The 22,597-nt window shown below is 41.0% G+C and overlaps 1 protein-coding gene across 1 annotated transcript in view; it reads right to left on the minus strand.

Moving 5' to 3' along the window:
- The window catches only part of WIF1 (WNT inhibitory factor 1), a 37,739-nt gene extending 26,123 nt beyond the window's left edge, over nucleotides 1-11,616 (minus strand). The window contains exons 1-2 of the mRNA XM_036401632.2: nucleotides 11,457-11,616; nucleotides 11,226-11,365 (exon numbers count right to left, since the gene is read on the minus strand). Of these exons, the coding sequence (XP_036257525.1) occupies nucleotides 11,226-11,365; nucleotides 11,457-11,592 (276 nt within the window). The 5' untranslated portion in view covers nucleotides 11,593-11,616. The remainder of the gene's footprint in view (nucleotides 1-11,225; nucleotides 11,366-11,456) is intronic.
- Between the last annotated feature and the right edge of the window lie 10,981 nt (nucleotides 11,617-22,597).

The raw sequence follows: 22,597 nt of genomic DNA on the forward strand, positions 1-22,597 counted from the left end.
TTCTGCTTTGCGGAAGGAGAGAGAAGCAAACAGTACATCAAAAAGAGATATACCATTAAGAGTTCAGATTTAAAGTAAGTAAAACACACACAAGCCTTTGCTATCTTCAACAAAACATATTGCTCTGGTATCCTGAAAGCTATTCTCCTGAAAAGTTAATTCTTGTTCCAGCAGAGCAAGGGCTAATTCATTCTTTGTTCACCCAGGAAAAGATGTAGTGGTGGATATTTAATGATAACGGATGTTCAAAATACCCACCTGTTGCAGACATCTTTTGTGAAAATCCTTTTCTTAGGATTTTTTCCTGCTGAGAAGCTGAGAGGTTTCAGCAACAAAATGTAAACAATGGTTATCTGCTGCTGTGGAATGCATCAGGTGTGTCTGTGATTGGCCCATCTTGAATGTTTACAATTAATGGCCAATCACAGCCCAGCTGGCTCAGACTCTCTGTCCGAGACACAAACCTTTATTATTCATTCCATTCTATTCTTAGCTTAGCTAGCTTTCTGAGATGAAACTTTTTCTTCTATTCTTTTTAGTATAGTCATAATGTAATATATATATATATCATAAAATAATAAATCAAGCCTTCTGAAATATGGAGTCAGATCGACGTCTCTTCCCTCATCCTGAAAACCCCTGTGAACACTGTCACACCCACCTCCCAAAGCTAATAAAAAAGGAGAAAATTATTATTGCCCTTAGAGAAAAAAATACAAAAAACACTGTCTCATCAGGTTACTTCCTAAGAAAACAAGTCTTTTCAGGCCTGTCACTGCCACCTGCAACACTTCTATGTGGCTCTATGTACACTGAGAAAAACCCATAGGGCTATTTTCTCTCCCTCACAGCTTGAAAAGTAAGTGAAAACTTGGTTGGCTGATCCTGGGTGGGCACCTTTAGATTACAGTCTGTTTACAGTTTCAGGCTTTGGATAGACTTATTGATAATTAGTATTTACCCTGAAAATTCTTCACAGGGAATGTAAAATAATTTCAATAAAATCTTTACAATTAGGGAAGTGATGGCACTAACAAGCATTTAGGTTAGTTATGATGGGAATCTGAACAGACACTATATTTAGTTAAGCAGAATAGTTCTAAGAGCAAAAATGTAAAGCTTAGAGATGAGGCTTATCTGATGTGATGAGGGAAAGCTCACAGACTAAGAATAAGCTAATCCACCTCTTGAATGGTGGTAAACATGGATAATGCATACAGATTCATTTTGGCCACGCTTCAAACTTCCAACTCTTTGTTCTTAAGCCTCACAGAATAGCTTTGAAGTTGAGGATAAAGCTCCTCTAGCACACCATTACCAAAGAACAACCTTCTGATTATGATCTCATGAAAGTGTAATCAATTACTTACACAAGTTAAAAGCGTGGCAAACAGCAAAGGTCACATAATTGGCCTTTATTGAGTCCATGTGTTTCTATCTTGGCTTTAACTGGCACTCTTGTATAATAAATATAAATATCTCTCTTCAAAATGTAAGCAGTGAACTTTCTCAAAAGTTACGAAATCTCACAACAGCTTTTGTCAGACTGGAGTCCTTCAAGGGTTTCAAAGAGGGATGCCTCCACTTTTGTGTACCCATGTGACAGAAAGTTTGCAGCACCTCTAACTGAGAGTTTCTTTATTTATTGCTCAGCAGATACCTGGTCTTCAGCCTTATTTTACAGGAAGACTAGTGTTTAAAATTTGAAAAGATGCAAAAACTCAACTCTGTCCTGACTAGTCATTAGGAAAGACTTTGTTAACACTGCTCTCTTTTAATACCTACTGCATGGATTTTCAAATACATTTTTTTGTGAAAATTGAGAGTCATTTTTTTCTTATTTCATAGGCTGTTGTTGATCAAAGCAAATCCTAGATACTACTGTGAAAGAAAAACTAAATTCACTACTAAGTGCTTTCTAAGTGTATCTGAAAAGGAACTTGTGTGTTTGCTGTTGTACCTGAAATCACACCGATTTTTCTACTGAATGAAGACTCTGCTAAGTGGATGTATATTGCTGTCATATTTCCATGTACTACAGAGTCTGCCACAGAGTTCTGTCCTCCATAACTATACCCTGAATTATTCAAAGCACGATGGACTTCTCTTCAGAGTAAAGTAAGGAAGAATAATCCTATCTCCAGCTTCTGGTGGGAATCTGAGCAGGTTCTACAAAGAGCTTTTCTGTCTTTTGGACTTTTTCCATAGGCAGGGTCAGCGCAGCTTCATCCCTTGGTTACAGTACCAGCCTCACAGGTCCAGTCTTCTGAGCTGAGGTCCAGTGTATTTCCCAGCATCTAAATGGAGTATCTTTTTTAAAACCAGCTCATCCTTGACTTCCTGTACACTCAAAGGACAGAGACCAGTGCTTGCAGAAGAAAGTTCAGCCCAGCTAGAATCTGATTTACCTGTTGTCTTGAAACACCTTTCTTTCCCTCCCTGGGTGCAGGTGGAGTCTATCTGCAGCATAGGCATCTTCACAAGGCCCGGACTCTGCTGCCTTGACAGAGGGTCAAGCTGAGCTTCCAGACAAACCTTTTAAACACGCAGGAATAAGGCCCACTAAGAAAGGCAGGAAGTTTATTTTGAGAAAACGACATCCTTCTGTTGTGTTTTTTTTTGATTCTGGATAATGTGACCTATCCTGTGTCAGTCTAAATCCTGACAGGGAGGGCTGGCAGCTGAAAGGTCCCCAGAAGAATCTTTTGCAGAGACCCTAACCTCATTTTTATTAGAGAAAATGCATGAGGAATGGCAGCCTCAGAAATGAATGTGTGGACCTCCCCAAGCCCAAATTTACCTGTGATGAAAAACAAGCAGGAGTCTAATGACAGCAAAAGTCTGCACTCTGCTATAAGACAACTGTCCCATTTGGGATTCCAGAGTTTTGCTAAGATCAGAGGTATAATTTATTCCTTGATGAGTATCTGTGGTAAACCTGGTCTGCTGTTGCAGACTGGGACCAAATTGTTCTTTTTGCCACTCAATACATTCCAAATATGTTGACAATCCCTAATTTCTGCTGGAGTCATAGGCTGCTGGAGATTCCCCAAATACCCCAAACCAGCCTTTTTTGATGAATGAAGTGAGTAGCACTGGGCTGAATGGGGTCCACAACACTTTCAGGAAGAAAAAAATGCTGGAGGGGAACAATATCCCACCCCACAAACCTTGCTGAGCAGTCAGGTCTGCTCTCTACATCACTACAGGGCACAGAAATGGCTTAAGAACCTTGGTATGATCCATCACCTACTCTAAATCAGGAAGGGGGAAAGACCTCACTGCACTTAATTCAGTCTTTGCAATCAGGGACTGGAACACATATATAAACCTAGAGACAGAAGTTTCTGTTGGAGTTGCTGCATTTGGGAAGTGGCAGAAAAGCAAGAGATTCTACAAGAATTTGCAGAGAATGTGAGCTTTTTACCCCCAGGTCACCCTTCCTCCTGCCCAGAAACTCTCAGCTACCTTGTACTTTGAAGTATTTCCTAATTAACATAATTTAATAAATTTATACTGTTTGATTGTATTTTACAGGATGAGAAAGCCCTTACTTTTGGATGAATAAAGGTATTATATAAATAGGATATGCCTGTAGAAATGTTTTACATCTAATTCTGGTGTCAGGTGGTTCACAGAATCATAGAATAAAAGTAGCAGTGGCATCATGATACTATAAAAATGATGAAGTTTACTGTAAATATTTGGCAAGACAACTAAAAAGGGAATATTAAGTAAGCAGGATATTCACACAGATACAATTCAAATGCGGACGCTGTCAGTGGGCAGGATAAGCTGCAGACTTTGTCCCATCAAAGGAAAGTTACCATTAGATCAAGTAAAAATGTGAAACCCATGGCTCTTGATGTGATGAAGACTTATAGTTTTTGCCTTAAGGATCAGTATAAGCTGCTCCATGCTGTACCTAACACCAACACGCCACAGGTCTGATCAGAGGGAATCAACATGCTGGGTTACAAGCTTTCAGCTACCCTTGGCAATACAGAAATCAGATAAAGCCTATGCAATATAAATAGAGGCTTCTGTGCAAAATTGGAAGGAAGGAGGTAAAAAAGGCAGCACAAAGCAAAACAAAAATATCAATCAAGGTAACTGCTAACATGCTTTGCTGGAAAATTAACTCTCAGCTCTTAATATGTTACGCATATCATCTGTTGCTCATGATTACAGACCCAGATAACTGTATTTTGCCCCTTCTTCCTCTCTGAAGTGTGCTCTGCTGTGCAACCTGCCTGTTCTCCCTGACAGTCTCTGCTAGGAATATTGTAGCCACATAATTGCTTGCAGAAACTTTATGTATGCTTTAACTTTATGTGGCTTCACAACAGGAAAATAAATTTGTTTCAGCATGGTTACTCAAGTAGACTCTGTTTCAACAGCTCAATTTATTTCCCAAAAGCTCTGCAAGAAAGAAAACTGGCTAAGGCTCAAACTTGGCAAAATGAGACCAGTGTTTGCTGTAGTTTAAAAGCAACAGGTTGAAGTTGGTACTTGTACTCCTTACTGAAGGTGTTCATTGGACTTGATTATTTGTCTATGAGGTTTTAAGTCTCACATTCCCTTTGGCTGTATCAATATTCACACATTTGCAAGTTGAGGGCAAGGAGAAAATATTGCAGGAAGAGCTTAACTTCTGCTCATCAAGAGGTTGTGATTTGTCCATGTCTTCCACGTGTTCTGAGAAAAATCAGGTTCATAATCACAGAATTGAAAGCTCTGTTCTCTGATGGTCAGGATGTTCCAAGAGCCTGCCCTCTGCTTCTCTGGACAGCTGTTATTGCAAAGGCTGGCTCTCTGGCTCTTGCTGCAGGTTTCTGTGCTTCAGTGTTCAGAGCTGGTGACAGATCTTCTCATTAGTGGGCTGCTGTTTGGGAGTTTATTTTGCCTGGTGATCAGCCAAAACCTGAGGCTGGGAGATTGCCAGGTTTGATGTCAGGCATATTTATTTCCTTTAGGATCAGCTGGGTTTACCTAGCTTTTTATCCAGGCAAAGGGGCAACTTCAGAGGATTTGTGAGACCAGCTCTGAAAGCGGTGCTTGGTCTTCAAGTTATTTATTGACGTATTTAGCACTGATGACAGCAAGTGCTGAAGCAGCTCAAAGATAATTGCCCATTTTTCCTTGTATGGCCAAAAAAGATGGACTCCACCATCTGGTTGGAGTCAGCTGGTTGGAAAACAAAGCAAACTTTTATTTTAGATGCTAAAAAATCCCAGGGGTTTTCTTGTTGTATGGCTGGGGAAAAAAAAATCACCCCAAATCTTTGAAAGCCATTGCTAAGGTCTTCTATGAACAGAACATACTAAGATTCCACATACTGTGGTGGACTTCAGGTATCAGAGCTGGGTAAAGCCTCCTAATGCCTCTGTACAATAGTAACGGCATCTTTGCTTTCTTTAAGTTACTTTTTTTGAGGCAGATTTTGGGTTGCTGCTTCACTGTGAGACTGACTGACCTCTGAGGTGGACCACTAGCAACTGCTCTCCAGCTGGAGCAATGCACCTTTTTCATCTAAGTGCCACTTCCTCACTTCTGCAGCTGGAGTGTGGGGGAAGGCAGTGCTGAAGGCCTGGGCTCCATCAGGCACAGCCCTGCCAGCCAGTCAAGGTGGGTATTACATTTCCACCATGTCTGGGCTACAGTTCACTGATGCAGTGAAGAGCTTGGCCACAAATAAACTGTCAAGAAGCAAACAAAAACCTCCCAGCAAAATGAAAAAATCCAACATGGTAAAAGAGACTAGTACAAGTAAAGTAGAATCTTTCAGATGGTAGAATTTGTACAGAAAAAGGCAAATAAAAGAAGAGCAAACCCTAACAAGCCAAATGTAAAATCACAGGAAGGAAAAACAGAAGAGGTTTTGAGATGCATTTTCTTGAAAGCTTTAAAAATATTAATCAGGAACTCATTGTTCTGAGCTAAGGTATTCAGCTCTTGAAATTCTATTCAATGTGATGCAAATATCTACTACATATCAGTTTTGAAAACTCTGGGGCACACCCTATTCCTCACATATCTGCATGCCCTAGGAAGAGTGTGGTTCCTTACGTTTGTTTTGTATGTACATAAGCACTTGACTAAAATCAAGTCAATAATAGTTGCAGCCTCAAAAAAACCTCTTTGGAAAGTGTGAAAGCAAGAGAAGATGTTAAATACATGAAATTAGTTCAGTTAGTTCTCATTTTTGTTAGGTCTTTCTCTATAGCATTACTTGTTAATGGCATCAACTTAAGATCACTGAGAATATACCTGTGAAACTGTCTGTAAAAAGAGGTGATGTTGCCAGAAAACATTTTCACTTCCACAAATAGAAAAAAGAAACAGAGGAAGGCAACACAAGAGGAAAGCCTGGATTTTCTATTTCAGAAAAATTGTTAGTAACACAGGGAGTAAAATCTGTACAATTTTGCAAAATATAATCTTGAAGCTTGGGATGTCCTTGTTAGTTCCAATGCTTTTCAGCAGTTATGTTGTACATTGCAGCTACTACTGTAAAAGTAGTGAAAAACACTTTACAACTAGCTTTTTGTTTTGTTAAAAATGAATTATTTATAGAAATGATAAACAATGAAAATCTTGAACTGTTTACTTAACATAGGTTTACACTGCTGTGTAAAAAGAATAATTGTGTAGTTTACACACATGCCATGTAAATTACTATGGAAACCAGATGCAGCTTACACTACAAGGTGCCTTGTAACTCATCTCTGCTGAGCAATAAATCCCCCTTTTCTTCTTGGCAAAACTTTGAGAAACTTTACTGCTGTTTTCTATCAGTAGATAGAACAGATGGCTGGCACATGCCTGCTCCACTAAGAAAGTGGGATTTCTACAGTATTACTTTGATCCCTGGTGGCATGTCTACAACACAGAGACGCAAAATACCACAGCTGAGTAGAATCTAAATATTAAAGGTTTTGAGCTGTGCTTTTGATTTGAGAACCCCCTGTCTAAAAATCATGCTCACAGTATGTAAACATCTTCACATTCCACATGGAAATTTTGGTACAGAGGTCAGAAAACAAAGTATTTCCCCAGTTTGGTGACATGAAGGTGCAGTGAAGGTATCACTGAAAATCACAGGAGTGTGAGTTAACACAATTACCTTGACCAAACTTCAAGAAGAGCCATACTTTTATTGGAAAAAAACTCCTAAATTTTGCATATTAGATATTTTTTAAGCTGAAAAGCATCACTGTAATGACTGGTTACAAATAAGATATTTACAAAAAAATTCAGCAGTTTCTTTGAAGAAAAGTTTCCTTTGAAGAATTAGGTTTTGAAATTCAATACTTTAAATTTTCTTTCAGTTTATCAGGGAAATAGCCATGTTTGACTGGAGCACCTTATTGCACCACTAATGCCTTAAAATTGGTGGCCTACTATCTTTCCTCTGAGCAAGGAAACAAATGTTCCCCCAGCATAGCTGGATATTCCATTTTATCTTTATGGTCAGGCTACATCTCAGCAGTATAAGACATAGAGCTATTCAAGGCTGAGCTGTTCAGGGCTGATGGGCACGTTGCTGGGATCACAACTAGCCTCCAGGAGCTGTTAACTACATAGCATTCCTGACCTTCACTTAACTATACAGAAATGACCATAGAAAATGCACTGAAGACCACATTCCCTCTTTCTCAGAGGTGGGCACCTTTTTGATTGACTCAAGGTTGTGAATAACTCTTTGAGACTTATTTCAGGTGTCATGTCATGCATTCAACTATGCACCAGGAGAGGAACTATGGGCTACTCATAACAGTGGGGAGGGGGAAATGTGCCACCACAATAATTCATCTGACCACAAATACTTCTCCCATATCTGAAAGGAAAAAAACAGCCTGGGCAGGTTGTGGCCCAGATTGACTATTTCTCTGGATCAGACCAGAGAATGTTACACAACAAAAATTCCAACTTGCTTTTTGGTTTATTTTTTTCACCTCCTGTCTATTAAATAAACTGGGCTGCTGCTCTGTCATTGATCACTTGCTGTCTGGGAAATAATCAACTTTTTAATATGGTTCTCTTCCACCAATATTCTCCAGGATGTGAACCTAATTTTGCAGCTCTCAGAATTCCCACTGAAAGTTAAAAATACATGTTGGTTTTTGTAGATTTGGAGATGATTAAATACTTGTCACAAATTCTTAAATGCTGTAGAGATTATGTTATCACTGCAATCTTTGGTAACTTTCACTAGTGGACACGTGGAAAACATGTAAACATGTTGCAGCATTAATCACCGTGATAGGGTCTCACTGGGAAGTTTTTTAGCTCAATCTTCCACAGAGGACAAGACCACTAAAAGCCATTGTATTTTCTTTTGGAAAAACCATCCAGAATAAGAGCAAGAAGCACACCAGTGAGCTCTAGTGGTTACATGGATGCGTGCTATATACTACATATTATCACTGATTTTTGCTTTTTTAAACCTTTCAATTCAAAGAAATTTGTAACTGTCAGTTTATGCAGATAACATTTCTAAAGAGAACATAGTACCTGTAATGTTATGCTGTAATTTATAGGTAGAAGCATAAAGTGGATAAAAACATGACAATCCCATCACCTTTAACTTTCTTGTCACCTCAGGCTCATCCTGATTTCACTTGCAAAAAACCTATATATTTAGCACCCTCAGACCCTTAAATTTTGGGTTTCCCCTTACATTTCCTAATAATTAATTAGAAGTAATGGACTAGCAATTAAAAGCGACTAATGCTTTTCTTTGGTTAATGCTTTGTAGTGAAAATTATTTTGTTTGCTTATCAAACTAAATCTTTTTCACATAAAATGTATTCAGGAAACAAAGGCCACTGCATCAGAAGTGTAACACCTAAATGTAGTGAGTTTCAAGCACTTCTGTTTACACAGAATACAAATGCAATCTAGTCCCTAAAATGTGCCTTTCAACAAGCCATTTTTGAGTTAGAATATTCAGCCATGCAGGACTGAGAAGCATTGCCACTCCCTGGGTTGAATTATTTACTCACCTCAAACTTGGATCATCCTTTATCCCAGGAGCAGGTAGATGGGACCTACCCACTGGATATTTATACATGCTACAGTGCCCTGCTGGGGATCCCAGGTGTGCTGGGTTGACCTTGTCTGGCCCCCATCTTGTTGATATCAGGACCAGGAACTGTGTAATGCCATGGACATCCTGCACTTACTCAAGAGAAGCCTTGTATCTGTAGACCCAAAAAGGGTCTAGCTATTCCTAGAGGTGAGGCATATACTACTGGGAGCCCCCAGACACTGGAGGCCCAGAGAAACATCTTCAAATTTCAACTGGGATACAGGGTCAAGAGGTCTATAAGGCACAACACCCACAGAAGAATTATTTCAGTTTTACCAAACAGAAGGCAACAGTATGCTAGTTAACATCTATTTTGCAGAAAGCAGTCTAGCACTTCAGCATTTCAAATGCCTTTCTTCTTTCAAAAAGTACTAGTTTCCATTTCTTTTCCTTCTTCCTTTCTTGCTTTCCCCTTTCTCTTCTTTTCTTTTCCTCTCCTCCTCCCTTCCACTTCTCATTTTCCCTTCCCTCACTTCGGAAATTCCCAGAAAAGTACAGAATAAAGGTAGTAAGTTGTTAGCACTTCCCTGGATGTGTTAATGGAAACTTCTAAGAACATGTATACTTAAAACCAAAACAGAACACTGGAAAAAAGTAAAAATGTACTCATTTCTTCCCCTCATAAAAAAATATTGGAAGAACTTTTTTAACCATTTAGGTATTTCACTTACAAATTATGCTTTGTCTAAGAGGAATTCAGTAATTTGGAAAATAGGAGGAGGACTAATGGGTCAAACACCTTTGCAGCTGCTCAGAAAGGATTTCGTCCTGCAAGTGGCATCAAGCAGAACATTTTCCTATACTGTCTTTAAGCCTGTGACTCTTCTCACTGAAATCAGTATTGGAACCACCTTTTCCTAATGATTCACCTGTAGGCAGCAAAGGAGGGAGAGCAGAGCACAAGAAGGAAATCCAAGAGGACAGTGTTCAGTCTAACATCTTGATCACCCATTAAAAAAGAGCTAGTTTTATCATCAACAGCAACTGAAGCTGGCAGAGAAATGGAACAGAAAACACAGTCCCAAAACCAGCAATTATTTCTAGGTATTTGAATGCCAGCCCTGGGCGTACAAAGCTGTTTTCTCTGTAAAGCTTGATGGGAACGCCAAAGACCTAGAGCAAGGCAGCCTTTGTGAGCAAGTTTTGTCTCTCAGCATTCACCTTCCTCTCTGGAGGAGGGGGTGAAGCATTTCCTAAACCCAAAGGCTTTGTGAGGACAGCAAAAATTGCAAGGGCATCAGACAACACCTTGAAGCCAAACAAGTCCTGTAGGTAGAGAACTTTCAAAACAACCAAAACAACAACAAAATTTGTGAAGCTGCAATTAGCTGAATTATACAACCAATGATTACAATTTAAATGGAAATATCGTTTCATCTCTATAAAGTTCTTTATTGTATAAAGTCACTGTTCATCACTGTAAAAAGGAAATAATTTTATCCAGGATTTTATGCCACCATGTTTTTTCTGTATCCATGATAATGTACACTAACAAGTTTCAGCTTTATGCAAATTCAACATATGTTGTCAGTGTGTCAAATCATACATATGTTTCTTCACAAAAATATGTCACAGATTCTTACATTTTCAACAAAAGAATCCAACAGCATTCAATAAACTACAGATTTATGTGGTTTTACAATTTAACTTGGTAAAATTAGGTCTACAGAAGAGAATTGCTATTTAGTAGCACTACAAATTTAGCCTGCACATTTAGTACATAGAGATCAATGAAGAGCCTGTAGCGTATGTTCATAAGCTAAAGACGAAAGAAAACTGAATCCACGGAACTACGGTCCGGTACAAAATTTTACGGCAAGTACAGGCGACTGGGGTGTTCCTAGTGAGTTCTGTCTCACGTCTCACCAGCCTGAGGGTTCTCCGGGCCGGGCCGCCCGGCGCTCCCACGCACCTTCCAGCCCTTTCCCAGCGCGCTTTCCCAGCCATCCATCCCAACGCGCTGGCAGCAATCCCTGCTCCCCGAGCCCCCCGCCCGCGCCTCGGACTCCCGCTCTCCGGGCTGCCCCAGCACGCCTCGGAGAGGGTTTCCTCAACTATTCCAAGGCCAAAGCACCTGCCTGGGTTTACAGAGCGTCCCCACCCCTTGCCGCGGCCCCATCTCGGCACCTACCCGTCCCGTTGCCTGCCAAGTGAAGTTCATGGCATGGATGCCGACGGGGATGGCGGGCATCCTCTGCTGGGCTTTCCTAAAGTCGTGGGTGAACGGGGCCATCTTCCCCTCGGACACGATCAGAATATCCTCCTCGAAGCCTGCGGAAGGCAAAGGGGCGCAATGTGCGGCAGCCCCGCCGGGCTCGGCTCCGGGCTCCCGCCCGCCGTTCGGGTCAGCGGCCGCACTTACCGATGAGCACCCGCGCCTGCTGGGCGTCGATCCACAAGTAGAGGGTGTCGGGCTGGCGCGGCGCGGCCCGCAGGCTGCAGAGGCTGAGGGCGCCGCAGAGCAGCGCGGCACAGCACAGCCGCCCCGCCGGGGCCATGCTCCCGCACCGCCCGCCCGGGGCTCGCCGGCTCCGCTGCCGCTCCTCCCTCCCTGTGCCGCGGGGCGGCCCCGGCGGGGCGGTGGCAGCGGCGGGGCGGGCACCGGGGAGGGCGGCGGGCGGCGCCGCGGGCGGCCGGGAGCGCGGCGCTCGCACGGTCCTTCCCCCGCCGCGGAGGGCGGTCAGCGCTCCGGGACTGCGGGTGGCCCCCCGCTCCCGCAAGAGCAGAGCCGAGAGCCGGGACCGTGACCCACAACCGTTCTGTCACAGGGGACCGGTGACACCGCAGGGTCGCACTCTGCCGCGCGTCCCGCCCCCCTCCCTGCGTTCGCCCTCCCCGCAGGGGCACCCCGGCACTCCGGCCGTCAGGGTGGCACCACCACGGTCGCAAATGAGTCGCTGGAGTCACTCGTGTCTGCGTGAAGAAACGAAGTCCGTGCGTAGCCGCCCCTCTGGCACACGTGGGGTTCGAGTCAGAGATGGGGGGAGCATCACCCAAGCGGCAGGTGGGTGCGGTGCGGCCGCGGCTGCAGCGGGGACCCGCGACACCGCACAGGTCAGGCCCTAAAGCGAGCCATCATCCGGACAGTGGCACAGGGACACGCTTCCCAGCACCAGAGAACGACGCCCAAAATGAGGAAACGCGCTAAAGGAAGAAGAGGCTTTCACCTGGCTTTTGTCCGAAGGTCTTGAGAACAGTGGAGACTGAAAAACACTGAAATGTTGCCATTTACACAGAAACTGGAACTGTCTCAATATAGAAACTTAGTTAAAGCTTGAAAGAATCTTCTATTAAAAAATTATTTAAGCAGAATTACCCCTTCTAAAGGAATAAAAAAATACTGTTTCTAAGTTTTCTGGATTTTTGCAAAAAGAAAAGCCTTTTTTTTTTTTTTCTTTTTTAAAGACCCCAAATTCAAAACTTAGCAGGATAGATAAAGTTTGAGTAAAACCCCCAAGTTTCTGTCTGTAGTGTTCTGGAAGAAGTTGCAGGGTATTTTCTCCCTGTGATTACTGCTTCAGATGCTGCTGGCGCTCCATCTCATCCTGTTAGTGTGACTGCTAAAGTTACCTCTGTACTACTGCCAGGACTGGAATTCTCTATGTAATGGACAGCAACATGAAGTTGGTCTTTCTTTTCCAGACAGATGTTATTCCCTAGCAACTTGCCCAGATGAAAAATCTTAGGTTCCAAAAACTGGAATCACTGTATGTACTCTAACAGAAATACCTCACCTCTAGAAGTTGCTAGATAGGGGTGTTTATTTGCTATTTTTTGGTTATTTAGTAGTGTCAAGGGAGGTGATTCTCCCCTACTACTTTGCTCTTGTGAGACTCCACTTGGACCTCAGTTTGAGGTCCCCAACAAAGGAAGGATGTAGACCTGTTGGAGAGTCCAGAGCAGGGCCATGAAGATGATGAGGTGTCTGGAGCCCCTCTCTTATGAAGACAGGTCAGAGAGATTTGGGGTTGCTCATCCTGGTCAAGGCTCACAAGAAACCTTAGAGCATCTTTCCAGTACCTAGAGGCAGCTTAGAAAAGAGCCAGAGAAGGAATTGAACCAGAGAGGGAACTTCTACAGGGGCCTGCAGTGATATGACAAAGGGGAATGGCTTCAATCTCAAAGTGGGTAGAGAATGGCTTCAAAATCACAGTGAGTAAGTTTAGATCAGAGAGAAATTCTTTACCATGAGAGTGTTGAGGCCCTGGCACAGGTTACCCAGAGAAGTTGTGGATACCCCATTCCTGCAAGTGTTAGAGACCAGGATGGATGTGGCTTTGCACAACCTAGTCATAGGTTGAAACTCATAGGTGAGATGATCATTCAAGTTTCCTTCCAGCCCAAACCATTCTGAGGTTCTGCGATTCAATAATTCTCATTTATTTTGTGTAAAATGCTTTATTTATCTCGCACACTCCACTGTACTCCCCGGTCTGGCTGATGCGGTTGCACAGAGGGCTGTGAGTGCTGCGGCCCGGGCTGTGCCGCTGCCACCGCTGAGGGCTGTGGGTGCTGCGGCCCGGGCTGTGCCGCTCCCGCCGCTGAGGGCTGTGGGTGCTGCGGCCCGGGCTGTGCCGCTGCCCGCGCTGAGGGCTGTGGATGCTGCGGCCCGGGCTGTGCCGCACCCGCCGCTGAGGGCTGTGGGTGCTGCGGCCCGGGCTGTGCCGCTCCCGGCGCTGAGGGCTGTGGGTGCTGCGGCCCGGGCTGTGCCGCACCCGCCGCTGAGGGCTGTGGGTGCTGCGGCCCGGGCTGTGCCGCTCCCGCCGCTGAGGGCTGTGGGTGCTGCGGCCCGGGCTGTGCCGCACCCGCCGCTGAGGGCTGTGGGTGCTGCGGCCCGGGCTGTGCAGCTCCCGCCGCTGAGGGCTGTGGGTGCTGCGGCTCGGGCTGTGCCGCTCCCGCGCTGAGGGCTGTGGGTGCTGCGGCCCGGGCTGTGCAGCTCCCGGCCGCGGCTCTCCCTGCGGAGCGGGGCCGCCCCCTGCCGGCCGCCGCCGCCGCTGCAGCCCCGGCCGCCGCGGGGCCTCCTCCGCAGCTTGCGCTGTCAGCGACCCACCCCTCGAACAACCCCGTAATTATCTGATCCCAGAGATTCGCTTGTCAGTGTGATTGAGCCTTCTCAGCTTGAAAATACACAAGAAGTTGTAACTGTATTACAAAAGATAAATATAGTGGGGAAAACTAGTATCTGAAATGAAACTTACAGGAAGAGGTTAAAATTGGACCTCAAGATAGGCAAGAATATTTAATATTCTATTGCAAATGATTTACATTGTTACTTATCACCTAAAGGGGCTTTCTTAAGACCCAACAAAGGAAGACAATGAAATTGCCAAGTAATAACACTGGAACACAATTTACAAAACTGTGATGATACAATTTAAACACTCCCGAGTAAAAATGAAACAGCAATTAGCTTACTTTCTGCAGAAATTAGCTGGTACCTAGTGACTGAAGTACAGTTTGATGGGTATGGTTTTGTACCAACAGACTATCCAAGCCCAGAGACACCTCTGTATGTGTTTTAGTCGAGTGTCTCTCCTCCAGCATCTGCCAAAGCTTAGGTGAATCCTGTGTTAGTGCTGAGACTGGCCTCTCAGTGTATGTGCTCTCCAGCTTCTCTCTGCTGTAGTATTGTACCACAATGAGATTCACTGAGAGTAAGGTCTGCTAAACTTGTGCTCACCATGCCTGCTTGCATTTGATGTGGAGATCTAGATATAAGCTTGGTATGGTTCTTGATCCCTTTTTTATATGTCTCTCCTAAATTACACGATATATTTCAGGGAAGAATAGTCTCTTTTTAAGTGAGTTGACAGCATTATGGAGAGAGGATTGGAGTATACTCAGGAAAAGAAATATTTTGTGGTTCTTTGTTTAATGAAATGGAAAACATATATGAAAACAGAACTGTGCTGTGAATATGGATTCAAGTTCCACTAATTTTCATAAGAATGCATATATAGTGCGTTTGTGGCCTGCTCTGACATTCATTGCAATTGACAGCATCCCCCTGATGACAGCCTTGGAATGAGTAAATGAATGGGTGGTTTGAAGGATGACATATCCAGAGAAGGATATGGAAGTCAGAGCCTGATGTCCTTTGATCATCAGCTATGAATAATGTAAAAAGAGGGAGAAAAAGACAAGTAATAACAGTATTGGGCATAAATATGGCCCGAGGCAAGAATCATTCCAAAGGTTATGGATGCTGCTTCACTGTGGAGGCCAACAAGGAGAGAATTCACAGCACTCCCCTGGAGGGAAAACCACTCAAGCCACAGCCACCATTGGTAGGGTGAGGAAAAAGGCTTCTCCCAGCATGCCTTGCTGGGACATGCAGATTCAATGTATCCCATTGGCCTTTGTCCCTTATTCCACCCCTGTGCCCTTATCCCATTGGCCCTGGTGTTCTGCCCCGCCCCTCAAAATCCATATATAAAGCCCTGCTTTCCCTGCCTCAGTGGCTTTTTGTCCCTTGTCTTGAAATTGGAGGACAGAGTTGAACAAACACACCTGAAAGGAGATATGGTCAATCAAAAATGAAATTGAAAAGGAGATATGGTCAATCAAAAATGAAATTGAAAAATCCCAAAAATTTGAAATGGAGTGACTACAACCAATTGTACCCAGACGAAATTTGGTGTAGGGAAATAGAGCAAAACTTGCCACAATTATTCAGGGAAGAAAGGTAAACAAAGAGACTGAACAGAAAAAGAAGAATTGAAATTTCAACAAAAAAAAAAAAGAGCCTGATAGGACTGTGGTAAATGGATTTGTAAAGGATTCTCAAAACCTGACTCAAAGCTCACGCAGTCTTGTACATCTGTATGCAAATGCTGAGATAAAGTGTACTGACTTAGGAAGGCCATGGAATAGAGATGACATTGTTGAGGGAGGGATTGAACAAGAAACAAGTTTCAAAATATGGCCTTGCAAAAAGACTAGATATTTTAGAGAATTAAAACTGAAAAAGATGCATTGTAGCAGAATCATGTAGGGAAAAAATATAGGTAATATAAAGGTAATAACATAGGTTAGAAGTAATAGCAGCATTGTGTGGCACATGCTAATAGGCTGGAAAACATTTACAAGATGTTGTAACCAAGAAATAGGTTAGCTTCTGATAGAATAGCATTGAGTTTTACATCTCTTGTGTTTCACTATCCATCAAGACTTATAATAGAATAAAATCTTTTACAATGCCTCTCAGTTACCCCTTCTCTGTAAAAACTAAGAAAACCAATCCTTACCTTCACACTCCCATTCCTTCTTCCCTTCCTCAACCCCTACTTACCCTAAACCCTTTACCCAACCCTTCCACAGTCCCGCAGGACCCCAGCTGCTGAAGGGACAAGTCCAACAGATCCAAACAGAAAAAATCACTGACTGAATAAATTCTTTGGACAGTGGGGACTCAAGGGTTGAGGGCTTGCTTTAGTTAAAAATGTTTTGTAGATTTTTATTGTCATTTTTATTGTTTTGCTTATGTTTTCATGTTTTTTACGTTGTCATAAAAAAAAAAACCATGGGAGAAGCCTTTTTAATAAATAAAGAAGCCTTAGTAAATAAAAAAGCCTTTCTAATAAATAAAGGGAGCACAGATGTGCCTGTGCCCCTGAGGTGTCTTTTTCTAGACGCTTCTTCGGGAAGGTCGCGTCATTCTGAACACCACCCACTGTGACACTTCACCTCAGGTGTACAGAAATAGCAAATACAGATTTTATTGGTTTGTTTCTATGTGGTGAACACTGGTAGATAATAATTAACACCTGCAGAATTTAAATAAACAAGAAGATGCCAAATTGCAGTAGGATTTTCAAAAGTGCTCAACCTTCACTGCATGTATTCACTGAAGTGAATCATAAAATTCCTGCCAGTCTCTGCAGACACAAAGTTTCTGCATTGGGAATTAGATCCTTTTAAATTCTTCCTGCTTAAGCCACAACAACTGTCATTAAGAGCTGTCAGGAGAAAATCCCATAGAACTAGTTTTATTAGAAAAGTCAGTTTTTATTAGAAAAAACAGTTTTGCTGAAATTAAAAAAAATTGAAGTTTCTGAAATTTAAAATGGGAAATTAAAGACTTCACCTTCAATTATTCTGACTATAACATTCCAATTACTTATTTTAGAACATACTCTTTATTGTAGTTTAAAAAACTATGTCAAAGCAATACTGAAGGGTGCAACACACAATACTCAAGAGGCAGAAGTCTTCTATTTTATATCACTTACAATATGGTTCATTATCTCTTTCATTTCTTTTCCTACAATAGTCCTGGGTCATCCACTGGAAAACATGAAGTTAGTCTGGCTTTGAACCCAGCTGGGTACTGAAGAAGACAAATATTTTTACAGCTATTGTCCCATTCTTTACTGAAGCTGAAAACTGTGGCAAATGAAAGCTTGCAGAAATAAAAATTATCAAATTGTTAGAGAAGTTAGAGAGAGATGTCCTTGTCCTTGCTTCTGTCATATTCTTGAGTGGCAATAGGCAAGTTATTTCATTCATTTTCCCAGCTGGTCACCAATTTTTTTCTTCATTTCAGTGTGGCTGACATCAGAACTTTGGTCTTGTCTGTAAAATCCCAGAATCTGGTTATGTTATCCCAGATGTTTTTAAAGTTTTTTAGTAATTGAATTTTCAATGGTTTGGGAGTTTTTTTAATATAAAACTTGTGTGACATTTCCCTGCTTCTAAAAAAGCAGATCTAACCTTCTAGACTTCATTAGTAAATGCTTGCACTGCTTTAATTTAATTAATATTATTGTAATTTCCATTACATTAATAGACAGTAGTAAATTCAGACCTCAATTATTTAATTTTTTAAAAGGAACAGTATCATTGTCACTGTTTTAAATAAGGGATGGGACCATTGTTGGGCTAAGAATGATTTATTGCTTAGAGAAGCATCAGTCTTAGAGGCCATGAGATTTTAGAGGAGCAGGCAGTCGGCCATAGCACAAAGTAGTCCCAAGTTCTTTGTTACAAGACAGTATAGAACTTTCTGATCCAATGGACAGTTATTTTGCTTTTCTAACCTATCGCCTTTACTCATTTCTACAGCACTGTGGATATTTTCACCCCATGGGCTTCTAACTCATGTACACACATATGCTTCTATTAAAACTTTTAAACTCTTAACTTACCCCATACAATCCTCCTACTATACTATAGACTCTTCACCATCTTACGCAGTACAGATTCTTACTTACTTAAGGCATATTCTTACTTACAACTATAAAAACATCAGCTTATGATTTTTCTACTTAATGTCTATGTACTTTATTTTTACATCAATCCAAGCTCCTTCCAAGGCTGCAGATCAAACCCTCTTGAATCTGTGGAAGTTTCTATCTTTCCATTTCCCACAGAACAGTGCACACTATTTTTATTAATTAATCCCCAGACTAATCACTGGTATTATCCTGAAGGCATCAGTTCCCAGCTCTCTCACCTGGTGATTCTCTTTGTCCTGGTGTCAGGACTTCTAACTTTGCTTCAGATTTCAAGTTCCATTTCTGAAACCAATTGTGTGTATGAGTAGAAGATGTGAATACTTGTTTCTAAACTATCAGACTAAAGCAATTTTTAAGAAACAAAAGTAGTCTTCTTTTCTTTATTGCTTTTCTATAAATAATTTCCGTGCAAGTATATTTTTAATTGTTTCCATTCTTTTGAATATTGATTGTTGAAATTTTCATTGAAAAAAATATTTGCAAATTATGTCCTTAAAACACTGAAAAATATACTAAACTAAATACTTATATTAGTATTAACACAATTCATTGTACCTTTCCTATTTATAAGATTTGCAATTGGATTTTAAAATTAATTTAGTTTTTTTTAACTTTCATTGAAGCATTTAGTTGTAAAATAGTCTCAGAAATAATTAAAATGAAATCTTTATATTGAAGCATGTATATACAAAACTATTTCTACCAGTTTTCTTCAATTGTTTGCCATCATGGAACTCCTTTAGTGCTTTTTAGTGAATGAAGAGAATGCTTCAGACTCACCAAGTTACTTGTCCTGAGTTGTTTGAAGGAGTATGTAGCATTACCCAGAAGAGGCAGCCTTAGGACCCTAAGGCTGTGGGTCCAGCATCTCAGTGTGTTGACAGGAAGAAGATTTTAGCAAAGTAAAAAATAAAATGGAAGGAGAGAAAAGTGGATGCAATTAAGTTTCAGCCTTAGAAATTACAGAGAATGTGAGTAACAGATCTGAGCAATTAATCCTTCACAATTTTTTAAAATATTGTACCAAACGAAGCAAATCTTTTATCAAATTTACTTACCTGCAGAATCAGCTCCAGTGGGTTAAAGTCGACATCTATTGGAGGAGATAATGGGCAGATTGTGTAAATATTACTCACTGAAAAGGAATGAAATGTATGACAGCAGTATGATTTGTTGCTGAATGTGGCTGCCCACAAAGCCTTTGGTGCTTTTGTCATACACTGCAGATTAAAAGCTCAAATTCTGCGACTATAGGATCATGCAAGCTTTTTTGATAACTGAGCTAGTGGTCTGTGACTTGCCTAGCAAGAAAACCTCAGGCATTTCCAGAATCAAGGTTAAAACTAAAGATATCATTACAATTTATCACATAAATAACAACAAAAAGCCCCTCAAATTCTCTTAGGAACATTCTTGGAAAGCCAAAGTCTGTAACCAAAAAGACCATCAGAATGACAGTGCCTCAGGAGCAGAAAGACCAAATGTATATTGTTCATTCTGTCAAAAGGAAGAATAGACATGGGAAAGATTATATATGCCATAGCATGAAATAATGCCTTACATATGGTAAAGAATATGTGAATTGTAAAGTGGAAAAGAATCACTTGGAGCCATATGTTCCTCTCTGGCATTAAACTGAATGGGAGAACAAAATAATCCAAAAATAATGTAATTTTTGAAGCAGAGCCATTCAACTATGTTCTCCTCCTGCCTTTATACACTACCCTAGAGCAGGTATGAGAAGATATAAAATACTTTGAACTGAGCTAAAGAAACAGGTTCAAACATTCCCTATGCTGGAACAGCAAGGAAACAAAAGAGCGAGGATGGGCAGGGCACAGACCCTGATACTCAGTTCATGGTTTTGGTAGAACATGAGTCAGACAAGCAGGGTGCCATCCTAGCCTAAATAAAGGCGTGACAAAACTGCCATTGACCTAACAGGGCCAGAATTTCTGTCTCATTATGCATCCTAAACTCCCCCATCCTCCTGCAATAACTGTGAAGCTGCTGCTGAAGTGTCACCCTGAGCTGGTAAAGGAATTGAGGAACTGAATGCCAAGGGCTATAATCCCCAGCACTCAGGGAAGAAACCTAAGAGAAGAAATGCAGTAAAGATGTAGAAAGATGGGGTGCTGGCAAAGTCAAAAACGATGAAAAGATCCAATCAGCAAAGGCATACAACATGTCTGGCATTGAACACAATCACTACAAGCCTTTTTAATTGCACTAAACATCTCTCATATTTTTGTAATGACATTGGAAATAATCTAATTAAAATAGGATATTTTGAGAAAATAAGACTTCTGCATCTCTGCAGAAGGTTGTTGCAGCTTTTTAACTGGAAGCAGTAGGCGTTCCAGAGGACTTGTGAGAATTGTATCTGTGGCAAATGGTGATGTAGAAATGGACTATACTGCTTAGAGAGCTCACCACTGGGATTTCTCTTTGTCATATTAATTGCTGGAGATTAGGGTTTTCTCAACAGCCAGGACCAGAAATATTTTCACACAAGTGGTAGATTGGAGAGAACAAGGAAGAGCCTCTTTAGTTTCAAACTGAAACAGAGTGAGAACAGCCACCTCATAGCATATTTATTAATAGGTTAAAGCACTCCTTCAAACACAGGATGTTCTTGAATTGCATAGTTCATGTACTCCACAATCTGAGTACTCCACAATGAGTACCAAACAGGCAAAGCATAGTGGGTATGCTAATACAAGCAAATTCAATACAGAAACCCATGGAAGGAAGAGAGTGGAGGGAGTGATGGAGTAGCTGAACTTGTATGTATCCTCTGCAATCCATTCATTATGTAAGTTACAGCACTACAGCAATTCCAGTTGTCAAAAATAGAAGAAATAATGTGAGATTATGGGAAACCTGAAAGTAAAACATGAAATCTGAGAGTAACAGATGGATAATGAGAATGCTAAAATGTATATATTATCTACAAGATGTATTTAGAAAATTTTGCCTGGCATCAGTTCTTCAGAAAATCTTAATGACAACTGCAGATAGATTTAAAAGAGTCCTGACTTCCACAGTTCACAAAATGAATGAGGGAACTTTAACAGCCAACACAATGTCAAGATGAATGATGTAAAATATAAAAATTGCTGAACTGTGCATAGTAAAATGTTTCCTCAGGGAAGGAACAAGGAGTAATAGGTTCTAAAGCATGGCTTCAGTAAATGATAATTGAAGTAGGAAATGGTCCAAAGAGTTAGTAAAAAAGCCATGGAAAGCAAATAAATGTTATTAAAGAAAGCTAAAATGAAATTACAAGGCAGTGATGTAAAATAAATATCATAGCATCATGCAAAATATACGGAAACTATTTAGGCAGTTATTGTTTTTATAGAGCAATTCAGCTTCATACATATCTTTATATCCTTTCAGATGATAAAAATAGGTCTAGATGTATCTAGGAATGGACATGATGTTGTCCTAGAGCTGAGGATAAAGGAGCATGAAAAACTTGGTTGGGTAAGAGCATAAACAAAATTGTGTTTTAAGACCTATTGGACATTGGTTTTACTGAGATTGAACAATATTCTCGATGTCAAAGGGTTTAAAATATTTTATAAATAAAATCAAAACATAATTTCTATGCTATGTACATTCAGTTGCATATGTAAAATGTAGATTAAAGCATTAATTCGAAGGTACCATCTTGGTGAATATAAGATACTGCTGGCTTCTCCATATGGTTTATAACAAATGGCAGATGTACACTAGGTTGTAAATGTGCAAATGTATGATATTGAAAACTCTCATTCAAGTAAATTATAATAATAGCTATTAAAAATCTTGGCTGGCAAGTTTTTCCCTCCTATATTTTTCTATATAGTTTTCCAATTAATTTAATTTAGATTTGTGAATAATTAACTTTTCTAAAAGCTGGTCTTCTCTACAACTCAATTTGGACACTTGGATGATTAGGAATACATAACAAAAGGCTCATTTGAAAACTTTGGTTTACCTGCCTTTCCCATTTTACTTCTTGAAGCTTGTTGCAGGGTTAATTCAGTTTCCCTGGGTAACAACTACAAGGTAAGGCCTGTACTTCTCTTGTGCCTTAACTGCTATGTGTTTTTCCCTTTTTTTGCTGTAAATAAGGTTGTTGACTTTTAAATTATAGCCTTCCTTTTATGGTCTAACATATTTTCATTCATTTTTATATCTGTGCCTGTTTCAGGATACATTGAAAGGTCTAATAATACACGGCCACCTTGTTTTTCTTATAGTATGACAAATTTTAAAA

This window comes from Molothrus ater, chromosome 5, assembly GCF_012460135.2.
Source record: "Molothrus ater isolate BHLD 08-10-18 breed brown headed cowbird chromosome 5, BPBGC_Mater_1.1, whole genome shotgun sequence".
Classification (NCBI taxonomy): Eukaryota; Metazoa; Chordata; class Aves; order Passeriformes; family Icteridae; genus Molothrus; species Molothrus ater.